Source organism: Danio rerio, chromosome 8 (assembly GCF_052040795.2).
Source record: "Danio rerio strain M-AB ecotype USA chromosome 8, GRCz13ab, whole genome shotgun sequence".
NCBI classification, from domain to species: Eukaryota; Metazoa; Chordata; class Actinopteri; order Cypriniformes; family Danionidae; genus Danio; species Danio rerio.
Window position 1 is genome coordinate 60,417,892 of NC_141028.1, and position 21,678 is coordinate 60,439,569.

The 21,678-nt window shown below is 36.6% G+C and overlaps 1 protein-coding gene across 2 annotated transcripts in view; it reads left to right on the forward strand.

Moving 5' to 3' along the window:
* Positions 1–17,281, forward strand: part of adgrd2 (adhesion G protein-coupled receptor D2) — a 48,690-nt gene extending 31,409 nt beyond the window's left edge. For both annotated transcript variants that reach the window (XM_087265555.1, XM_087265556.1), the window contains exons 15-26: positions 952–1,055; positions 1,139–1,241; positions 2,868–3,021; positions 3,436–3,569; positions 3,743–3,858; positions 4,287–4,407; positions 8,487–8,528; positions 9,098–9,151; positions 12,893–13,046; positions 13,611–13,669; positions 14,385–14,415; positions 15,631–17,281. In XM_087265555.1, coding sequence (XP_087121681.1) covers positions 952–1,055; positions 1,139–1,241; positions 2,868–3,021; positions 3,436–3,569; positions 3,743–3,858; positions 4,287–4,407; positions 8,487–8,528; positions 9,098–9,151; positions 12,893–13,046; positions 13,611–13,669; positions 14,385–14,415; positions 15,631–15,638 — 1,080 coding nt within the window. In that variant the 3' untranslated portion in view covers positions 15,639–17,281. The remainder of the gene's footprint in view (positions 1–951; positions 1,056–1,138; positions 1,242–2,867; positions 3,022–3,435; positions 3,570–3,742; positions 3,859–4,286; positions 4,408–8,486; positions 8,529–9,097; positions 9,152–12,892; positions 13,047–13,610; positions 13,670–14,384; positions 14,416–15,630) is intronic.
* Positions 17,282–21,678: the final 4,397 nt, after the last annotated feature.

A 21,678-nucleotide genomic window follows, 5' to 3' on the forward strand; every position in this document is an offset into this window, starting at 1 on the left:
ATGTGGACAGTAAGGAAACACGTTTCCCTGTACAATGAAATTCTTACTCTACCGTCCACAGTGAAGTCACACACAACATACACATAATACATGACATACACATAAATACACATACACAGAAGTGACGGAAGTATAACTATGAAATGTAAATATATAAATATCTATGAAAGTAAACAATATATAATACTGATTGTGGAGTAATGTTAACTAGTAAAACATGCTTTATTATTATCATAATTATAATTATGTATAATTGTCTTATGTGCAAACAATAATATAATGGTCTGAGCTGATTAAGTGCAAATGTTTGCATTAATAGTGCAAACTGGGATGGAGAATATAGTGTGCAGCTGAGCAGAAAATGAAACGCACACATATATATACACGCACACACACACATATATACACACACACAGTATGTATATATATATATGTATGTGTGTGTATGTATATATATATATATATATATATATATATATATTTATATATATATATATATATACTGTATATATGTATATATATATGTGTGTGTGTGTGTGTGTGTGTGTGTATATATATATATATATATACTGTATATATGTATATATATATATATATGTGTGTGTGTGTGTATATATATATATATATGTATGTGTATGTATATATATGTGTATATATATATATATATATGTGTATATATATATATATGTGAGTGTATGTATATATATATATATATATATATATAAAGAGAGAGATTCCAATCATAAAAAAAGCATAAAAACTCTAATTCTGGTTAAAATGCAAAGTTGTAAAAATAAAAATGTGTAACAGAAGAAATGGGGAAAGTAGGTTAACAATCGTGTTGCTCAGAATCGTATCGGGTCGTAAAACCCCTAAACTCTCGCATCCCTAATGTCCACACATGTAGTGAAATGCCAATAATCCTCAACTTGTTTTGCTCTTGTGTTGTAGAGAGATGCAGTACACGACGCAGGTCTGCAGATCCTCAGTTTGATCGGCTCTGCAGTGTCTCTGTGCGCTCTCATCTTCACTTTTATTCTCTTTGTGGCCGTCGGGTGAGTTTCTCTCCATATATGAGACTTTATATTCCTGCGTCGGCTCTCATTTGTGTGATTTCTGTCTCTCTGTGTCCCTCTAGTGTCCCGAAGTCAGACCGAACTACAGTGCACAAGAACCTGATGGCAGCTCTGATTGTGGCTCAGTTTCTGCTCATCCTCAGCGACTGGGCGGCGGGAAGCCAGGTTTGACTGATTAATCTGTCAATATATGCATATACAGTCCTCCATAATTGAATTATTAATTGAATTGAGGCTTTACAGTAATATATTTGTGCTTATACAGTTAAAGTCAGAATTATTCGCCCTACAGTATATTGTTTTAATAACTCATCTCTAATAACTGATTTATTTATCTTTGTCATGATGACAGCACATAATATTAGACTAGATATTCTTCAAGACACTAGTATTCAGGTTAAAGTGACATGTAAAGGCTTCACTAGGGTAATTAGGGTAAAGTTAGGGTAATTAGGCAAGTCATTGTATAACAGTGGTTTGTTCTGGAGACAATCCAACACTAATATTGCTTAATAATAGTGACATTAAAATGGCTTTAAAACTATTAAAAACTTTTTTTAAGCCAAAATAAAACAAAGACTTTCTTCAGAAGAACAAATATTATAGGAAATACTGTCAAAAATTCCTGAATCTGCTCAACATCATTTAGGAAATATTTGAAAAAGAAAGACAAAAATCACAGGAGGGCGAATATTTCTGACTTCAACTACATCAGGTTACATTAGTCTACATTAGATTAGTCTGTACTAAAGCCAAAGCTGGAATTAATCTAACAAAATAACTGAAGATCATGGTGCAAACATTAGTACAGGTTAATAAGCCAGAAGGTAATAGCATGAATAATGCACAAGATTAATATAATACAAAAATGTATGCAATAATACGCTAGAGATGTGAACCTACACTGTTCTCACGGTTCGGTTACTATTATCATGAGCCACAGTGCTGCCCTGATATATAATATAATATAATATAATTTAATATAATATAATATAATATAATATAATATAATATAATATAATATAATATAATATAATATAATATAATATAAAATAATATAATATAATTTAATGTAATTTAATATAATATAAGTTAATATAATAAAACTTAATATAATATAATTTAATATAATATAATTTAATATAATGTAATATAATATAATATAATTTAATATAATATAATATAATTTAATATAATATAATATAATATAACTTAATATAATATAATTTAATATAATTTAATTTAATATAATATAATATAATATAAGTTAATATAATATAATATAATTTAATATAATATAATATAATGTAATATAGGGAACACAGTGGCTCAGTGGTTAACACTGTTGCCTCACATCAAAAAGGTTGCTGGTTTGAGTCCCGGCTGGGTCAGTTGGCATGGGTTTCCTCCGGGTACTCAGGTTTCGCCCACAGTCCAAACACATGCACTATACGGCCAATTTAGTTAATCAATTCCCCTAGTTTATGAGTGTTTCCCAGTACGGGGTTGCAGCTGGAAGGACATCAGCTGTGTAAAACACATGCTGGAATAGTTAGCGGTTCATTCAGCTGTGGCGACCCCTGATGAATGGCGACCCCTGATGAATAAAGGGACTAAGCCAAAGAAAAATGAATGATTAATATAATGTAATATAATGTAAAATGAAGTGCAGTGAAATGTAAACATGAAATAGCCACAAAGGAAAGTAAACATAAGTAATGCAGTGTACTTATGGATAAAAGCAGCAGAATTGTGATGTGTGTGTGTGTGTGTGTGTGTGTGTGTGTTCAGGAGGCATGTTGGCTGGTGACAGCGCTCCTTCATCTCTTCTTCTTGTCCTCCTTCTGCTGGATGCTGGTGGAGGGTTTGCTGCTCTGGAGTAAAGTGGTGTCTGTGAACATCAGCGAGGACCGCAGGATGAAGATGTACTATGTGCTCGGCTGGGGTGAGTGAGTGTGTGTGTGTGTGTGTGTGTGTGTGCATTCATTCATTTTCTTTTCGGCTTAGTCCCTTAATTAATCAGGGGTCAACTTATCAGCATATGTTTTACGCTGCGCATACTCTTCCAGCTGCAACCCACCAGTGGGAAACACCCATACACTCCCATTCAAACACACACGCACAACACTACTTACCCTATACCACATGTCTTTAGACTGGGGGGGAAACCGGAGCACCCGGAGGAAACCCACACCAACATGGGGAGAACATGCAAACTCCATACAGAAATGCCAACTGACCCAGCTGATCTTCGAAGCTGTGAGGCGACAGCGCCTCTGTGTGTGTGTGTGTGCATGCATCTCTAGTTTTAATTGATGTTCTGTTTGATTGGTGTTTCTGTCTCTGCTGTGTGTGTAAGGGTTGCCGGTGGTTATAGTGGCTGTGACTTTGGTGGCCACTCTGGACCAGTATAAAGCACAGCAGCACTGCTGGCTGAACCTCCAGTCCAGTGTCATTTGGGCTTTTGCAGGGCCGGTGCTCTTTGTTTTGGCTGTAAGTATGTCTTTTATCTTATTTCAGCTAATAGGATTGTAGAATACTGATGTGTTGTCCTCTCCCATGCACTGCACTCTGAGTTTACCAACTGATGACTTCTGCTGCAGAGAAACACACACATGTGAAAAGGCTCTATACTCTGCTGAGTGTGTGTGTGTGTGTGTGCGCAGGTGAATGCCGTGGTGTTGTTTCGTGTGGTTCTGGTCACAGTGTCCAGTGCTAGGCGCAGAGCCAAGATGCTGACCCCCAGTTCAGACTCCAAACTGCACACGCTGGACCTCACCTGGTGGGTCACACCTGCAGATACAGCAGCAAACAACCGGCAGACATTAACAATAACACATGCTCGAGTGAGCAGCTGCAGTGTTTCTGTACTGGGTGCAGATGTAAAGTCACTCCAGTTATTCGCTAAATGTACTCAAATGTTTAGAAAGACTTAATCTGTTTTGTTAGATATTTCCTAAATGATGTTGAACAGATTCAGGAATTGTTCACAGTATTTCCTATAATATTTGTTCTTCTGGAGAAAGTCTGATTTGTTTTATTTCGGCTAGAATAAAAGCAGTTTTTAATTGTTTTAAAGCCATGTTAAGGTCAATATTATTAACCCCTCTCTGTTAAACAGAAATTGGAGCCAAAATATACAAGAGGGCTAATAATTCTATTTTAAATTTCTATGTATATATATTTTTAACATAATGTATGTGTGTGTAGGGCAGCGACGCGGCCCGTGTTGATCTTGTTGCCAGTTTTAGGACTGACGTGGCTCTGTGGTGTGCTGGTCCATTTATCTGATGTCATGGCCTACCTGTTCATCACACTCAACGCTTTTCAGGTAACACACACAGTACGCATGCTAGGCTAACAAACATATCTGCTAGCATGCGGTCAAGTGAAACAAACAGCTTAAGTAGTAGGAGGAAAATAGCTCATTTGTGAATAAGCTTTGTTTCCATCTAGCTGGTGTAGTTGTATAGGTCGTAGTAGTAGTTGTAGTCATCATCGTTGTAATAATAATAATAATATTAGTTGTAGTTGTAGTCGTCATCATCGTAATAATAATAATAGTGGTAGTAGTCATCATCATCGTAATAATATAAATAGTAGTAGTTGTAGTCGTCATTGTCGTAATAATAATAATAGTAGTAGAAGTCATAGTAGTAATAGTAGTTGTCATTGTCATAATAATAATAGTAGTAGTCGTCATCGTTGTAATAATAATAATAATCGTAGTAGTAGTCGTAGTAGTAATAGTAGTTGTAGTTGTCATCGTCATAATAATTATAGTAGTAGTAGTAGTCATCGTCGTAATAATAGTAATTGTAGTAGTAGTAATAGTAGTTGTAGTTGTCATCGTCATAATAATAATAATAATAGTAGTAGTATTAGTCGACATTATTGTAGTAGTAATAATAATAGTAGTAGTAGTAATGGTAATAATAGTAGTTGTCATCTTCGTAACTAATAATTGTAGTAGTGGTAGTTGCAGTCGTCATTGTTGTAATAATAATAAAAGTAGTTGTGGTCATCATCATCGTAATAATAATAATAGTAGTAGTCATCGTCGTAATAATAATAATAGTAGTAGAAATATTAGTTGTAGTTGTCATCGTCATAGTTAAAGTAGTAGCATTAGTCAACATTGTCGTAATAATAGTAGTAATGGTAAAAATAGTTGTAGTTGTCATTGTCGTAACTAATAAAAGTAGTAGTGGTAGTTACAGTCGTCATTGTCGTAATAATAATAAAAGTAGTTGTGGTCGTCATCGTCGTAATAATAATAATAGTAGTAGTAGTAGTCATCATCATCATAATAATAATAATAGTAGCAGTAAATGTAGTAGTAATAGTAGTTGTAGTCGTCATCGTCATAATAGCAGTAGTAGTAGTAGTAGTCATCGAAATAGTCGTTGTCATCATAATGATAATAAAAGTAGTAGTCATATATAATATACTTAAAGGGCTAGTTCACCCAGAAATGTTAAATCTGTCATAATGTACTCATATAGTCATATTCACTCGTCAGCAAACCTGTTTGAGTTTTTCTTTTGTTGAACACTAAAAATATTTTGAAAAATGTTTGAAACCGGTAACCATTGACTTTGATAACATATATTTTTATACCATGGATGTCAGTGGAACATTCTTCAAAGTATCTTCTTTTGTGTTCAACAAAAAAAGAACTCATAAAACCCCTTTCAGGTGAATAAATAGTGAGTAAATGTTCACTTTTGTGTGAACCATCCCCTTAATATTGACCTGTTTCTGATTTTTTTTTTCCCCCCTGTATCCGGGCAGCTGTAACTCCTACTTGTTATGAAAGGCTCGGATCCGTCAACACATTACAAATGAACTTCATGTAGTTGTGTTTCTGTCTTTTTCTTCCTGCGCCGCTGTAATAAATGAGAGTGGAGTTCCTCCCTGAGCTTGTTAATGTAGATTTACTGTGAGCGTCTGGGAAACAGATAAAAGCAGCAGCAGGCAGATAGAGACGCTTGAGCAGCTCCATCATCGCTGGAAATCTCTTCTGTCACGAGTGTTTTATAATGCAAGAGCTACACTGTGTTTCAGTATGAATTATATTTAGAAGTAAATAGCAAGTACTGAGTTATTTTGGTGTTTTGGCTCAAACAAAACTATTTAATTTATTATAGGTATTATTTAATGACTTTTAGACTCATTTTTTTTCTTGTTGAATCATAATTTATTATAATACAAGAGCTACAGTGTGTTTCAATATGAATAATGTTTAAAAATAAATAGCAAATAATTATTGTTATGTTTTTTTGTATTTTTTTTCAGTCTTTTAATGAGTTAAGGTTATTATTTAATCAGATTTAGACTTGTTTTTTCCTGGTTTGTCATGATATATTATTACTTGCAATTTGTTTATGTATATAATTCAAATGAAAACACACTGTAGCTCTTGTATTATGTCTGCATTTACACTGCACTGTTCAAGTGACTCAAGTCCGATTGTTTCTCCCATGTGGCACAGATGGGATATGGCACATGTACGTGTAAGCAGGAACACATCACATGGATTCCGATTTACTCAAATCAGATTCAGGCCTTGTTCATATGTGGAAATATATCCGATATGATTAGATCTGTGTTCTCGTGTCTGCAGTGTAAACACGGAGATTGGATTTTCACCAGTCAATGCGAGTCGTGCATCATTAAAAACCATAGCAAATGATGTCAAGCCTGACACTTTCATTTCAGAACAGATTTCAGCAAAGTCCCAAACCTTAAATCTCATACACGAGGACTTAAACAGTGTGATATAGCACAGGTATTTAAGCATGTTAACGGGAGCGAGAGAGAGCTCAATGTGTGCCACTTAACCAATGTAAACTAATATAAAACTAGTGCATAAATCACACCATGGACATTACATTAAGATGCCTAAAGGTTTAAAAAAGCCTATATAACAAAAGAAGATGACCAAATGAGAATATTTCTGTTATAAACTAGCGTGAAACAGCTTGTCAAAAGCTGCAAACAGATCACATAGAGGAATAGAGAAAAGAGCACTCTTTATTTATCAGCTGTTAGTCAGCGCCTGCTCTTTTTTTTTTTTTTTTTAAATTCCTGGTCACTGCCGTGTGCTGTGTAAATGCAGATAATCGGACACAAGTCACTTTTAAAAAATGATGTAAACAGGTCATTAAAAAAATCAAGATACAGTCACAAAATCAGAATTAAGCATTAAGATCTGCAGTTTAAATGCAGCCTATGAGTTATTTTTTTTTTTTTTTTGGATTTTGGCACAGAAAACAAAGTGTTTTAATTTGTTAAGGTTGCTATTTAATAACTTTTAGACTTGTTTTCCCTGCTTTATCATATTATATTATAATACAAGAGCTGCAGCACTGCAAAAATGCTTTTCTTACTTTTCTCTCTTGTTTCTAGTCCAAATATCTACAAATTCTTAAATCAAGAAGCATTTTCTAGACGAGCAAAACATATTGTCTTGTTTTAAGAAATAATATGCCAAAATGAAGTGAGTTTTTCTTTAAATTAAGCTAAATAATCTGCCAATGGGGCAGGGAAAATAATCTTGTTTTTTCATTTGTGATAAGATTATTTTGCTTAATTTAAGGAAAAACTCACTTCATTTTGACTCATTATTTCTTAAAACAAGACAACATGTTTTGCTTGTCTAGAAAATGCTTCTTGATTTAGGAACTTTTAGATATTTGGACCAAAAACAAGACAAAAAAAATCTAAGTAAGAAAAGCATTTTTTGCAGTGAGTGTGTTTTAATATAAATGATGTTTATCAATAAAGAGCAGGTGATTAGTTATGTTTGTATTTTGGCTCAGTCCAAAGCCATTTCATTTGTTAAGGTTATTATTTATTAATTTTACACTTTGAGTTTTCCCTGTTTTATCTTGAATTACTCAACTAAATCTTATAGACTTATAAAATTCAGCAAATATGTTACGTTTTTTTTTTTTATTGCAAATATTTGAGTTTTTTCATGCTCTGCTTGATTTTTATGTGCAGTTCTTTTTTTGTTTGCAAATTTCATTTTTATTTCTTAATTTTCCCTTTGCAGTTCTTTATTTTTGTCAGCAAAATAAATTTTTATTTCTCAAATTATTTTTTGCTTTGCGATTCTTTTGAGATTTGCATTTATTTATTTATTGATTTCAATACATTATGTTTGCAAAACTTTCTTTTATTCTGCAAGTATAAATGATTAGATTGACTCCATAGTTTATGGTGGAAAATTGTCCCAAAATGTTTTTAAACCAACAGTGTTCAAAACTATTCATGTGTTTGTTTGTTTACATTACATTACAATGACCCTTAAACACCTTTATGAATCAACAGCATCTTAAAATAATCGTATAATTGTGTAAGTGTTCACGTTGTTCACTAATCATGCAACTCTTCTCACTGTAGGGCCTGTATATCTTTCTGGTGTATGCCGTTTACAACAGCGAGGTATGAACTTTGGCTGTGTCTCAATTCACAGGCTGCATCCTTCAAAGTACGCACACTTCCCTTTAAAGTTCACAAAGGCTGAAGCGAATGCGGTGAAATGAGATGCTCTCGCCTAAAAAGGACTTCTGTTAACCCTTAAAAGGGATCGTTTACGTCCGATCTGCAACTCTCTTTAGACTTTTTAACACTATGACTGACTGATACTGTCAGCAGATACTCTGATTGCCTGTTCTGTTTTCACAACTCGACTCCTGCCATTAGTGTTTATTTTCAGCTCTGCTCCAGCCAATAGCAGAAAAGCACCTACTGGGGAGGCGGGAATAAAGATACTAAAGCCCCATCAGATTGGTCAAAATTTGAATAACCTGTGCATGCAACACACGAATGCTTCCCACAGAAAATACATTTAATTTATGCGGTACAGATATTGTATATACTAAAATTGTGATGATAATAAGTTTACTTTGAATGCATGCTTTAAAGGATACAGCGATGTTAACATCTCAGAGCTTTATACTTGTATGATTTCCAATGTAAATGTCATGCAGTATATGTTTGTGATAACGCAGGTGCGCAACGCTATCAGGAGGATTCAGGAGAAGAGGAAAGCTCTGTCATTTACAGTAAGAGTTCTGTTTCCTGATTGGACACTTCTGGGGTCTCATTCATAAATGTGCTGAAATCTATGAAAACATTTAGGAGGAGAATGTGCAAAGCTGTAACATATTAAAGTTAAGTATTGACTTAAGTCATTGCATCAAGTCAAGTCGAGCTTTATTGTCATTCCCCTGCATGTGTGGACATACAGAGGAGCGAAATATCGTGTCTCGCAGGACAACAGTGCTACATAAATTAATCATAAATACAAACGCAACACCTCTGCATAACTAATGCATACTATAAGATACTTAGCTATACACATGAGACAGGCTCTACAAGTACTTTTAGATGAGTATGAACAATGCTGTGCAGGATATTGTGCAAGAGAGCTATTAAAGGTGAATATTGTGCAAAAGAGGGAGTTAAGGTTAAAGCAAGCAGGGCAACATGATTGTGGAACATTTATAGTGAACATCGCTTTCATTATTGAGTCCTTGTACGATGGAGTTTAGATAAAGTATCAGGTGCATAAGAGATCAGAGTGTTTCTACATGGTTTGAGCCGAAATCGGTATCTCTACTTGTTCTTATAGGACACCTATTTTACCCCCTTTTTAAGATGTAATCATAATGTTGTGGTTGTTCTAAGTGCGCCAGTTTAGCTTCAGTTCAAACACAATTCAGATATCTTATTATAATGTGTTTAAAGTGTGTCGTTGGGGGCGTGTTGCTTCACATGAAAATTTGTTTCGACTTCCCGCCCAACTTAACGAGGGGGCGGAGCCAAGAGCTCACCCGCTTTGTGTGTGGAAACAGAGAGAGAAGCAACATGAGTGAGAGGAGCAGCATTCAACCGTACATGTACAACTCGGACACAGACCAAGCAGAGACAACTGTTAAGGAATCAGTATTCCTAATGTGACAGAACATGTTTGATGAATGAGTGGTAGATATAAAATCATTTGTGATTATTTTTTTTTGTATAGTTTTACAGCCGCTATGTAACGATGCATGGGTCATCCGTATAGGGATGCAATGAATAACCGGTTTCACTAATAACCGCGCTTTAATTCGTCACGGTTAATTAATCAAGGCTTTTCAACACAGTGTTTCTGCACGGAAAAAACTGCGGCAGCTAAACAAAGTGATGCCAACTGTGTGCTAGAGTTGGCTTGAGAAAGCCAGCATACTGTTATACTACTCTGTCCTTGAAAACAAACGTATCTCCTCCTAGGCCGTTCATGCCACAAGGCCCAAATGTGGTCAAAATGTGCCTTCTGCATTCAAGATTGTTGCTATATCTCCTCATGCCTATAAGACTTATTGTTTTTTTAATAAAAAATGTTAAATATAAAATTTTTATAATCCGGGCATATAGAAAAATTATACAAGCCCCAAATTTGGCCAAAAGCTGTATTTAGATGCGGTAGATTTTGTTGCTATATCTTTAAGGTTTATCAGACTTATAGTTTTCCAATAATAAATTTTAAGCATTATTTTTCTCAAAATATGGCAAGCCATTTTTGACTTAAACTCCATATTTTTACTGATATGGCAAGCCATTTTTGCATTTATCACTTTCACACTTATTAAGCATTGTATTTTCAAAAAAATACGGCAAGCCATTTTTACATAATGTTCATTACCTTAGTCCCTTTATTAATCAGGGGTCGCCACAACGGAATGAACCGCCAACTTATCCAGCATTTGTTTTACACAGCGAGTGCCCTTCCAGCCACAACCCAACACCAGGAATACATAATGTTCAAGTCCAGTTTTTGACACTCATAAAGACTGTCATAGAAACATCGGGGTTGATTAAGATCACTCATATTGCCAATAAGCTTTGATGTATCATCACCAACCTGTCAAATGTCCCCATAGCAATAAAACAGTATAACCTAGCAACCATTTAAAAACAGCAATATCTCTACATCAGAACATCGTAGGGACCTGGGCATTGGCTTGTTTGACTCATGCTAGCAAATGGGACTTCCTGTGTACTATGCATGGTAACAATGATAATGGAAGCCAAGTGCTAATAACGATTAGCTACATGCTATGAATGATTATCTAAATGCAATAACATATGCTAGAAATGCCTACTAAGTATTAGCATTTGATCAAACATGTACACGAACATTGCCATTTAGCAACTGCTTAGCAACCACCTAACAATGCCATAATTGTTTTAGCAACTGCCTAGCAACCACTTAGCAACCGCCACCGTGCTTCCTGCCAACTGCCATTCCTAGTCCTAGCGCAGTCACGTTGGCTTTCTCAAGCCAACATCAAAGTTTATCAATAAACTTTAGGTTCTAGTTTAAAGTTGCGAGCTTTTACACAGAGACTAATAATTAAGACCAGACAGAATCTGCAGATGTTTTTTTGCTATTTCTGTAGAGAATTTTGGTAAAAATGTGTGGATTTTTACGGAATTATTTTTGGAGTATCATAACTAAAACCTTAATATATGAAATAAAAAATTATATATTTTTAACTTTTATTTAATCTTTAAAATGCAAATGCAATTAGATTAACTTTATTTGGTTAATAAAGCAAATTTTGTCATATAATAAATCTAGTAAAAGACAGAACATATTACTGTACAAACTGCATTGTACGTAAATCAGATGAATATTTTCACATTAGTCAAAAATATTTCTGAAATTAATAAAAATCTGAATAAATAAAGATTTACACATTTACTCAAGTAAATAAACAGAATTAATGATGGCCTAAAAATCGCGCAGATTCCAGATGGTTCTACTAATAACCACGCACACTGGATTAACTTTGACTGAGGGTAAAACTAAGGCAAGTTCCTTATTTCCAATGGAGGGACGTGCACGAGAGGCAACGCGCTCACTTTCCAGCTGCACTAGTTGAGATGACCGGGAGCTTCTGTGACCATGGGAAATGCAAACGGCTGAAGTTTAAGGAAGAGGCAATGAAAATACACATGTTTGCAAACCCACCTAAAGATACAAACACTGATGCCGATGAGAGCGATCATGTGGTGAATGTTGATCCGCCAGCCGGAGAGAGTGCTGAAAGACTCGCAGTGGATCTGCTGTTTTTACTGCCCTGAATCTCGATATGTTGCAAATGTAAAATCTTTGTTGCTCATTTGCAGGAAGACGATGAAGGCTCTTGTGTTGAGCCCAATGAGCCTTACATCCTAAAATAGAGCAAGGATGCTCCTATGGTGACATCGCTTTGATTCACACTCTGAAAATGGCGAACGTGATGCAACAAACTGAGGATATAGTAATGTGCGCCTATCAGTCAATATTGGTGGACTTGACTACGTCAAGTTGCAGTCAGTCTCAAAACCGCTCCAATTGGTCCAACGTTACGATGTTAAATTGAAAAAAAAAATGACTGGGTGTGTTTATAATCACCCCAATATGATGATCTATACACTTAATCTAATCACATGTCTGTCCAAACAGCTGGAAAAGTAGATTTTCCCCTTTTTGTACCCTTTAAGACATGAAACCTTTTTAAGAATGAGATTTTATGCATGCTTATGACAACTGTTATTAAGTGTCATTTGCTTAGTTATGATATTTTAGAAGTGATAACGCTAATCGAACTGTACTATAAGATGTAAAATGGGGTCATGTAAGTAACATTCAAAAAGCAACTCATGTAAACACCTTCATCATCATATTATTGTCTTATTCAGATTAAGGTCATTGCTGTCCATGTAAGCATACTGAGTGTTACTGCACTGACGTGTGATGTCGTTTCCTCCTGCAGAACTGCTCTCAGCCAATCAGCTTTTTACCCTCTCAGAAATCCCCCAGAGCATCATGGGTGCACAGTCTGCAGACGCACTCCAGTCGGGACAGCAGCGAGAGTTCGACTCCCATGAGCTCCTGCAGCGGCGGAGGTTCACTCGGGTACAAGAATGGTGTGTGAAAAGTAAATCAGGGTCACGCTGAGGTGTTTAACATCCACAGTTGAAGAACAATTTCCAAATATTTCCCAAATGATGTTGAACAGATTCAGCAATTTTTCACAGTGTTTCCTCTAATATTTGTTCTTCTGGTGAAAGTCTGATTTGTTTTATTTCGGCTAGAATAAAAGCAGTTTTTAATTGTTTTAAAGCCATGTTAAGGTCAATATTATTCGCCCCTTCAGCAATATTAGTGTTGGATTGTCTCCAGAACAAACCACTGTTATACAATGACTTGCCTAATTACCCTAACTTTACCCTAATTACCCTAGTGAAGCCTTTACATGTCACTTTAAGCTGAACACTAGTGTCTTGAAGAATATCTAGTCTAATATTATGTGCTGTCATCATGACAAAGAGAAAATAAATCAGTTATGAGTTAGATGAATTATTAAAACTATTATGATTAGAAATGTGCTGAAATAAGTTTTTTTCCATTAAACAGAAATTGGGGGGAAAGTATACAGAAGAGCGAATAATGCTGTCTTCAACTGTATGTCACTTCTTTTCTTCCGGCAGAGCGTTTTAAAGAGGACAGCATCGTGAGCTTTCCATTAAAAGCAGCCAGCAGGAGTCAGGTGGGAAAACCCTGCATTAAGCTTTACATTTTTCACTGAAATATTAGCCTGTCAGTCACCAATAGCAGACCACACCCATCCAATCAATGGACCCTTAGAAAAACATAAGCCCCGCCTACTATACGCACCGCAGAGAATGCTAGTCTTAAAGCAGTTCTAGTCAAACACCTGCAAATATTGAAATCAATTATTTATTGAAATAATTATTATTTATATGAGTAAAAAATATTTTGTTTTAGGAAATAATAAGTAAAAAATTAAGTGAGTTGTTCCTTAAATAGGCTAGATAATTAATTCATTCACTTTTAGTTGGCTTAATCTCGAGGAAACACCCATACACACTCAATCAAACACACACTCATGCACTACAGCCAATTTAGTTTATTCTATAGCGCATGTGTTTGGACTGTGGGAGAAACCGGAGCACCCGGAGGAAACCCACACCAACATGGGGAGAACATGCAAACTCCACATAGAAATGCCAACTGACCCAGCCGGGACTCGAACCTCTGACCTTCTTGATGTGAGGCCATCATGCTACCCACTGCGCCACCGTGACACCCTAATTATTAACAATAATTTAAAAATTACTATAATTGCAATTAGATGTGTTTCAGTTTGTTCTGCCTTTTTAAATCCCTGCGTGTGGATTAAATGCCTGTGTGTAGTAGTTAAAGCCACTAAATGTAGTGTGTGTGTGTGTGTGTTGTTTCAGGTGGTTCAGCTGATAGCCTTTAAACCTTCAGGTAAACTGCATTATATTAATCACTGGTAGAATACATCAACATGGAGGAGTAAAATATTTCTGTGCATGGATATACATATAATTAGCAACCCTGATACAAATACACTACAGTTCAGTGTGTAGCAAATAAACTACACTACCTGACAAAAGTCTTGTCGCCTATCCAAGTTTTAGCAACAGTAAGTACTTACTGGACTTCTAGTTGATGATTTGGTGTCAGAAGTGGCTTATATGAAAGGTAAAGGCCTCTAGATGACGCTTATTTGACCATAATAAAATATGATCATGTCTTGATTATGAATGATTTGATTAGGACAGTGCGGTCTGACTCTGCTTAGACTAAAGTCTCATCACTGAACAGAAATAATGTCCAGTATAGAATATAAAGTCCTGCTGCAGTGGAGACAGAATGAATATTGTGTCTGACTCCATCATGAGCTTGGAGGACTGCATCCATACATCTCTGACATGACTCACATCACTGATTAATAAAGTCATCTGGAATGAAGAAGAAAGCCTTCAGCAGGACTCCCAGAGTTCATCAAGACTCTTTGTGTTCATCTTCAACGCCTCCTCCTTCATCTTACCCCAGACATGCTCAATAATGTTCATGTCTGGTGACTGGGCTGGCCAATCCTGGAGCAGCTTGACCTTCTTTGCTTTCAGGAGCTTTGATGTGGAGGCTGAAGTATGAGGAGCGCTATCCTGCTGGAGAATTGTCCCTCTCCTGTGGTTTGTAATGTAATGGGCAGCACAGATGTCTTGATACCTCAGGCTGTTGATGTTGCAGATCTCTCGCACGCCCCCATACTGAATGTAACCCCAAACCATGATTTCTCCTTCACCAAACTTGACTGATTTCTGTGGGAATCTTGGTCCATGCTGGTTCCAGTAGGTCTTCTGCAGTATTGGTGATGATTCAGAGGAAAAATAGACTTCTGACTCTTTTCAAGTTATTGTTGCTCTTACAACTGAGATCGACGACAAGACTTTCATCAGGTAGTGTATTTAAACTTTAGATGTGCGCAAACATAACTTTTTTATTAATTATGCACTCAAAATAGGGCCGGTTCTAGTAAATCTAAAACACATGCTTTCAGATGGAGCAGCATTTACTATACGGAGCCATAAGCTATGCAAAACTGCATTTCACATCAGTTTAATCAGACGATAGCGGCGTTGAAGTAACTATTCTGTTTGCTGTTTCTGCACACAGGCTGCTGAGGAGAAATAACACACTACTTGTGCACAGATGAAGACTGAAAACTGCTCCAATCCTCCAGAGTGAGTGAACAATCCAGAACAGCAGCGTTCACAGAGACTTGACATGAGATTAATGCTCATAATACACAGACTGAGACTTATGTTCACACCATTAACCCTGAGCGACCACACGACACTGGCTTTCTCTGGAGTATCTCGTATCTGAAAACTTCACGTACACAAACCTTGCACACTGAGTCCATATTAAGTACGCCATTATGAAACAAAACAAGTCAGCGATGCGGTGTTCTCCTCGCTCTTCTTAAGAGTGGAAAGAGGAATTGGCTATATATTTTGTTCATCCAAAACTAGGAGAGTTCAGCTCGTTATCGATAAAGAGCTTAGAATGACCAAGAGACAACACTCAATAGAGCATTGCCTCAAACAGCAGCGCCCAGCAACAGCCCCGGATCCCGCCATTTTGGAGTGAAAGCGATCAGCCGTTCATTGGATCTCATTCTGAGATGGCGAGCAGCTGCTTTGTTTTTCATTTATTTATTTAAAAGGCGCATTAAAGCTGAGATACAACCTGAAAGACGACAATACAACACTTTCTATCACAATCATCAGCACTTTCAATAGTTTATTTCACAGATTTGTATTATGCTGTTGTTCTATTGGAGTTTTCCTGTTAAATGGCTGCTGCGCCATCTAGTGGCTGTTTCCCGAATTGCACTAGAGTGTCGCCTCTTGCTGATTCTATGCTCTTTGTTATTGAAAAGCTGCTCTGGATTATCCACAAATACAAAGTGTATTTCAGGAAATGAGTGAAATGTTGATATATTTGATGTATATTTGTAAAATCCTGAACAGTCATTATAACACATGATGCGTCTGCGCTTGACTGAGGGCGTGTCTGAAGTTGGGGCTGATGCGATCATCATAGCAGCCAATGAAATTATTCCACAATCCGCTACTGTCTGAGCTGGGGTATTTGCATAAAGCGATTTAATTGGCTGACGCTTCAGTTGGAGCTTGAAAAGTTGAAAAATCCCCGCTTGAATCTGCGCCAGCGAATCCACAATTCTGTTCGACAACGCTTGACGTCTCCCATTTAAAGTGTATGGTAAACATTGACGCTGACGCCTCCTGTGAATGAGGCGTAATAGATAGTGGCCGTGTTGATATATCCGCGTTGACAGGGATGAAGTGCGCCAGTCACTGAATCAAGCTGTCCGCCACATTCTGGCTTATTTTCTGCAGTGTGTTTGTTATGACGTGATCTGTGGCTGAAGTGACGCCATCTTGTATTTTGCCTTTAGCTTGTACGGTGGCTCTAAACTGTCGAAACACCTCTCAACACACTTGTTCAGATGCGAAAAACAGGAGTCAAACCAGATTTGATAGTCGTATGACAGACAAGAGTTTTGGAGGCAGTGTGTCAATACGAAATCGAGTTTATTTCTTAACATGTGAAAATTACGAACAAAAATTTCGGATTCGGTAAGCAATAACCTTTACCTCGGGGTGAGATCATGTGCAGCCTGTTTATGAACATGTAAAGAGAGTATTACACTGTATTTTTACACTTTTACCAGAGTATTAAGGCCCATGCACACTGAGACGTTTTTTGCTTGCGTTTTCCGTCGACGTTTAACGCCTCGTGACTAAATAAAGGGCGTCAATGTGATCGTGCACACCAACTCGCAAAACCCCAGGCGCAAAAGCGTCATTTAAAAAAAAAAAACGCCTCATGCTCGTTTGTTTTGACGCGCCACGTTAAAACCTTCTCCACCAATCAGATTGGCACTATTGTTCACGTGCACGGAGCTGCTGAAGTTACAGTAAACAGCACTTGGAGGCGCTCAAGCGCACATTGAAGACGACATGAACGTAGAGCTGCTTATTGCTCTGCTGAACAATAATCATTTCTTCATCGCTAAAGCTGGAGCTGCTGCTTGAACCATCCATGCTTGTTCGAGTCACCAGTAACTTTAACAACAAGCGTGTGAACTTCCTCTCCTCTTCTTCTGTGTTATAAGCGGGTGTCGGAAGCTTAAAGTTGTGTAGCGCCATCTATCGTCAAAGAGTGATTTTGCATACTCTTCAGCTTGACGCCAGTGAAAAGCGCTTGGGTTTGAATACGGATAAACGTCTCGTAAAACGCTAACGATAAACAAACGAAAAGCGTCCCGGTGTGTTGGAGCCTTTACACCGTGTCCTAACTACATGTGATGCCACAAGATTTTATCGACAAAGCAATTTGTTTGTCTGCACGACAAAACACGACAGAAACATTTAAGTAGCCGGCACTGCACTTCTAATGAAATGGTAAGGGTAATCGTCTAAATCCACATTACACCTGCAGTATTCCACATTATTACAAGTACATCAGCTACTGAGTGACTGATGCTGTTGATTTGCACTGAGTTTGACTTTTATTTTCAAAGCGTCTGCAAGTTATTTTATTTTCCAGATCTGAGGTGAACTATGCTGCTGCTTTTAGTAGTTTGGCAATAAATGTCCTGTGAAATATATATATATATATACACATATACACACACTATGAGCTAAACCATACATATATATATTATATATATATATATATATATATATATATATATATATATATATATATATATATATATATATATATATGTGTGTGTGTGTGTGTGTGTGTATACGTGTGTATATATATATATATATATATATATATATATATATATATATATATATATACATATATATATATATACATACATACATACACACACTGGCCACTTTATTAGGTACACCTTACTAGTACCGGGTTGGACCCCTTATGCTCTCAGAACTGTCTTAATCCTTCATGGCGAAGATTTGGCAAGATACTGGAAATATTCCTGAGGGATTTTGCTCCATATTGTCATGATAGCATCACACAGTTGCTGCAGATTTGTCGGCTGCACATCCATGATGCCAATCTCCCGTTCCACCACATCCCAATGTGTCCTCGGGTGTTTGTTTTCAATGTCAAACTTGCAAAGTCTGAACTTAAGGAAAGGATGAAGAACTTTGTGCATTTGATATTGAGGAAAAGCTCCAATCAGATAAGTGAATGTCTGCAGCCACGCTTCTGTTTTTAGATGTTTCCGTTTCCCCATCCACACTGACACAGAGCAGCAGCAGCATTCTAAAACCAAAACGGCCTATTCGGCGTTTCCAAAACACTCCAGAGGTTTAGTGTGGATGGATGGTGCAACCGTAACAAATATTATGCATTTTAAAACTAAAACATATTGGTGTAAATGGGGCCACACACACACACACACACACACACAGTTTTTACACACAACAAACAAACAACTTGCATTTCATTCTATTTTATTGCAACCAAATAGTTGTCAGGTGAATGTTAAGAAATAGAGGTGGTCATCTGTGTAAAAATGTGCTTTAAATACTGGTCACATCACTTTAATAAATACCTTCTCTTTTATTACACTCATTTCTGGACTCTTTCGTAATATTTGTTTTAAATAGCTGCTGAATAAATGCATTCGACAAACAAAAGTAGAAAACTCCTCATCCGCTGGAAAGCAGAAAGAGACAGAAATAAGCCTTTAAATGAAACGGCAGAGATTACACAGGAAGTAGAGCATTTCTCTCGTTTTCCAGTACAAACATCTAAACAAGCTGGATTTACTGCGCAAGTCTGAAATGGATCAATAATCATCCAAATAATCAAGTCTGTATGTTTCAGTCTGTATTTTGTATTAGAAAATATGGCAGCTCAGTGGTTTGCAACGTGGCTTCACAGCAACAAGATCGCTGGTTCGAGCTTTGACTGGGTCAGTTGGCATTTCTGTGTGGAGTTTGCATGTTCTCCCTGTGTTGGCGTGGGTTTTCGGCTGCTCCGGTTTCCACAAGTCCAAACACATATAGGGGAATTGATGATTGAAGTTGGCCGTCGTGTATGTGTGTGAATGACAGTGTATGGGTGTTTCCCAGTACTGGGTTGCAGCTGGAACGGCATCCCCTGCATAAAACATGCTGGAATAGTTGGCGGTTCATTCCACTGGGGAAACCCTTTGATAAATAAGTGACTAAGCTGAAGGAGAATGAGTGATTTTAGACAGCGATGGGTTTTTGGTTACAAGTCACAAACACTTGTCAAGCTCATATATTATAATTAAATGTAAAGTAACGAGAGAAATGTTTGTAAATAAATTATAATTAATGTAAAAAAAATATTTAGACAAATTCTGTGTGTAACTGTACGTCATAAGAGTTCACAAGTGGTGTAATAACTCCAGTAACACTGTATGAAGGGTATCTTAAATGTGTCTTAGGAATCTGTAGACATGTGCAATGGAAAACAGGCACAGAAACACTTGATCTGCTGCAGCGAATAGGAAAAGAGCACTATGAAGGAAACACGATGCGCATATAAAAACTGCTGAGCATCCGTCAGTGATTGTCTTGCAGGAGGAGTGTGTGTCTTCACACTGCAAAATCATGCTTTTCTTAGACTTCGTCTTGTTTCTAATACAAATATCTGAAAATTCTGCAATCAAGAAGCATTTTATAGACAAGAAAAAATATTGGATAGTTTAAAAAAAAAAAAATACTGTCATTTTCAGTGATAATGAATCAAAATAGAGTTTTTCCCCTCAAAAAAAGCAATAAAAATTTTTTTCCATACTGAAACCAACCTTATATTTAGTTTACCCCATTAACACATCAGTTTGCTTGTTTAAGCCTGGTTTATTGGTCAGGTTGACTCCCCTCTGCTGATGTTATGGGCTGTTTTTGCTCCATTGACTTCCATTATAATCACATGTTTTGATCGCAGCCATGACAGCATATAATCATGACCAGGGCCAGACGGAATCTGCGAACGTTTTCAAGTAGGTATTGATGCAGCCCGGAAACCTGCAAGTGGGAGGGATTACACCGCAAGTAGGTTGGGTGACCTCCAAGTGGGAGGAACTTAAACCACTAGTAGGTTGGGTTTATCAGGTTACTGTGGCATTGGGTTTAGGTGTAGACGTTCATTAAACACAACAGGTTACAGTGAGATTGGGTTTAGGGTTGGGTTTAGGTGTAGACGTTCATTAAACACAACAGGTTACAGTGAGATTGGGTTTAGGGTTGGGTTTAGGTGTAGACGTTCATTAAACACAACAGGTTACCGTGAGATTGGGTTTAGGGTTGGGTTTAGGTGTAGACGTTCATTAAACACAACAGGTTACCGTGAGGTTGGGTTTAGATGTACACATTCATAAAGCACAATATTGAACTCTAAACACGACTAAATAAGGTTTGCACAGCCCACTTGTAGCTGGCTCCGACCTCCGTTTATACCCTTCTCAACATTTTTGGCTATTTCCGCAGAGAATTTTGGTAAAAGTCTGCACTATTATTTTGGGAGTATCATAACTAAAACCTTAATATATAAAATAAACAAATAATATATTTTAACTTTTATTTCATGTTTAAAATGCAAATCCAATTAGATTCACCTTATTTGTTAAATAAAGCAAGTTTGTCATATAATAAATCTAGTAAAAGACAGAAAATAATACTGTACATAAATCAGATGAAAATTTTCACATTAGTCAATAATATTACTGTGATTAGTTTAAAAACTGAATAAGTATAAATTTACACACATTTACTCCAGTAAATAAACTTGGGGTTCGTTCTTCGTACGTGGATTACTCAGTTAGCTGGATTTGGATATTGATGATTTGACATGATCCAGGATCGTTTCGTTCTTCAAAGCTGATCCGAGAGTTGTTGTCATAGCAACAGTTCTGCTAGCTCAAACCTGGTCGGGAGCAGGCTCAATTCATAAACAGGATTAGATCGGCTCAGTTCAAGCAACAATAATACTGAAATATGTACCGCATTCTGATATTCTCTTACAGTAGTGGTTATACACACTTGGGAAAATGGTGAATATTTTTTAACTATATATAAATTTAAAAATATTTATATATATTAATAAAACTTAAGTAATCTGCACCCCCGAAGTGAAGGTACAAAGACTGCCACCTGGTGGAGCAAAGAGAAAACTTAA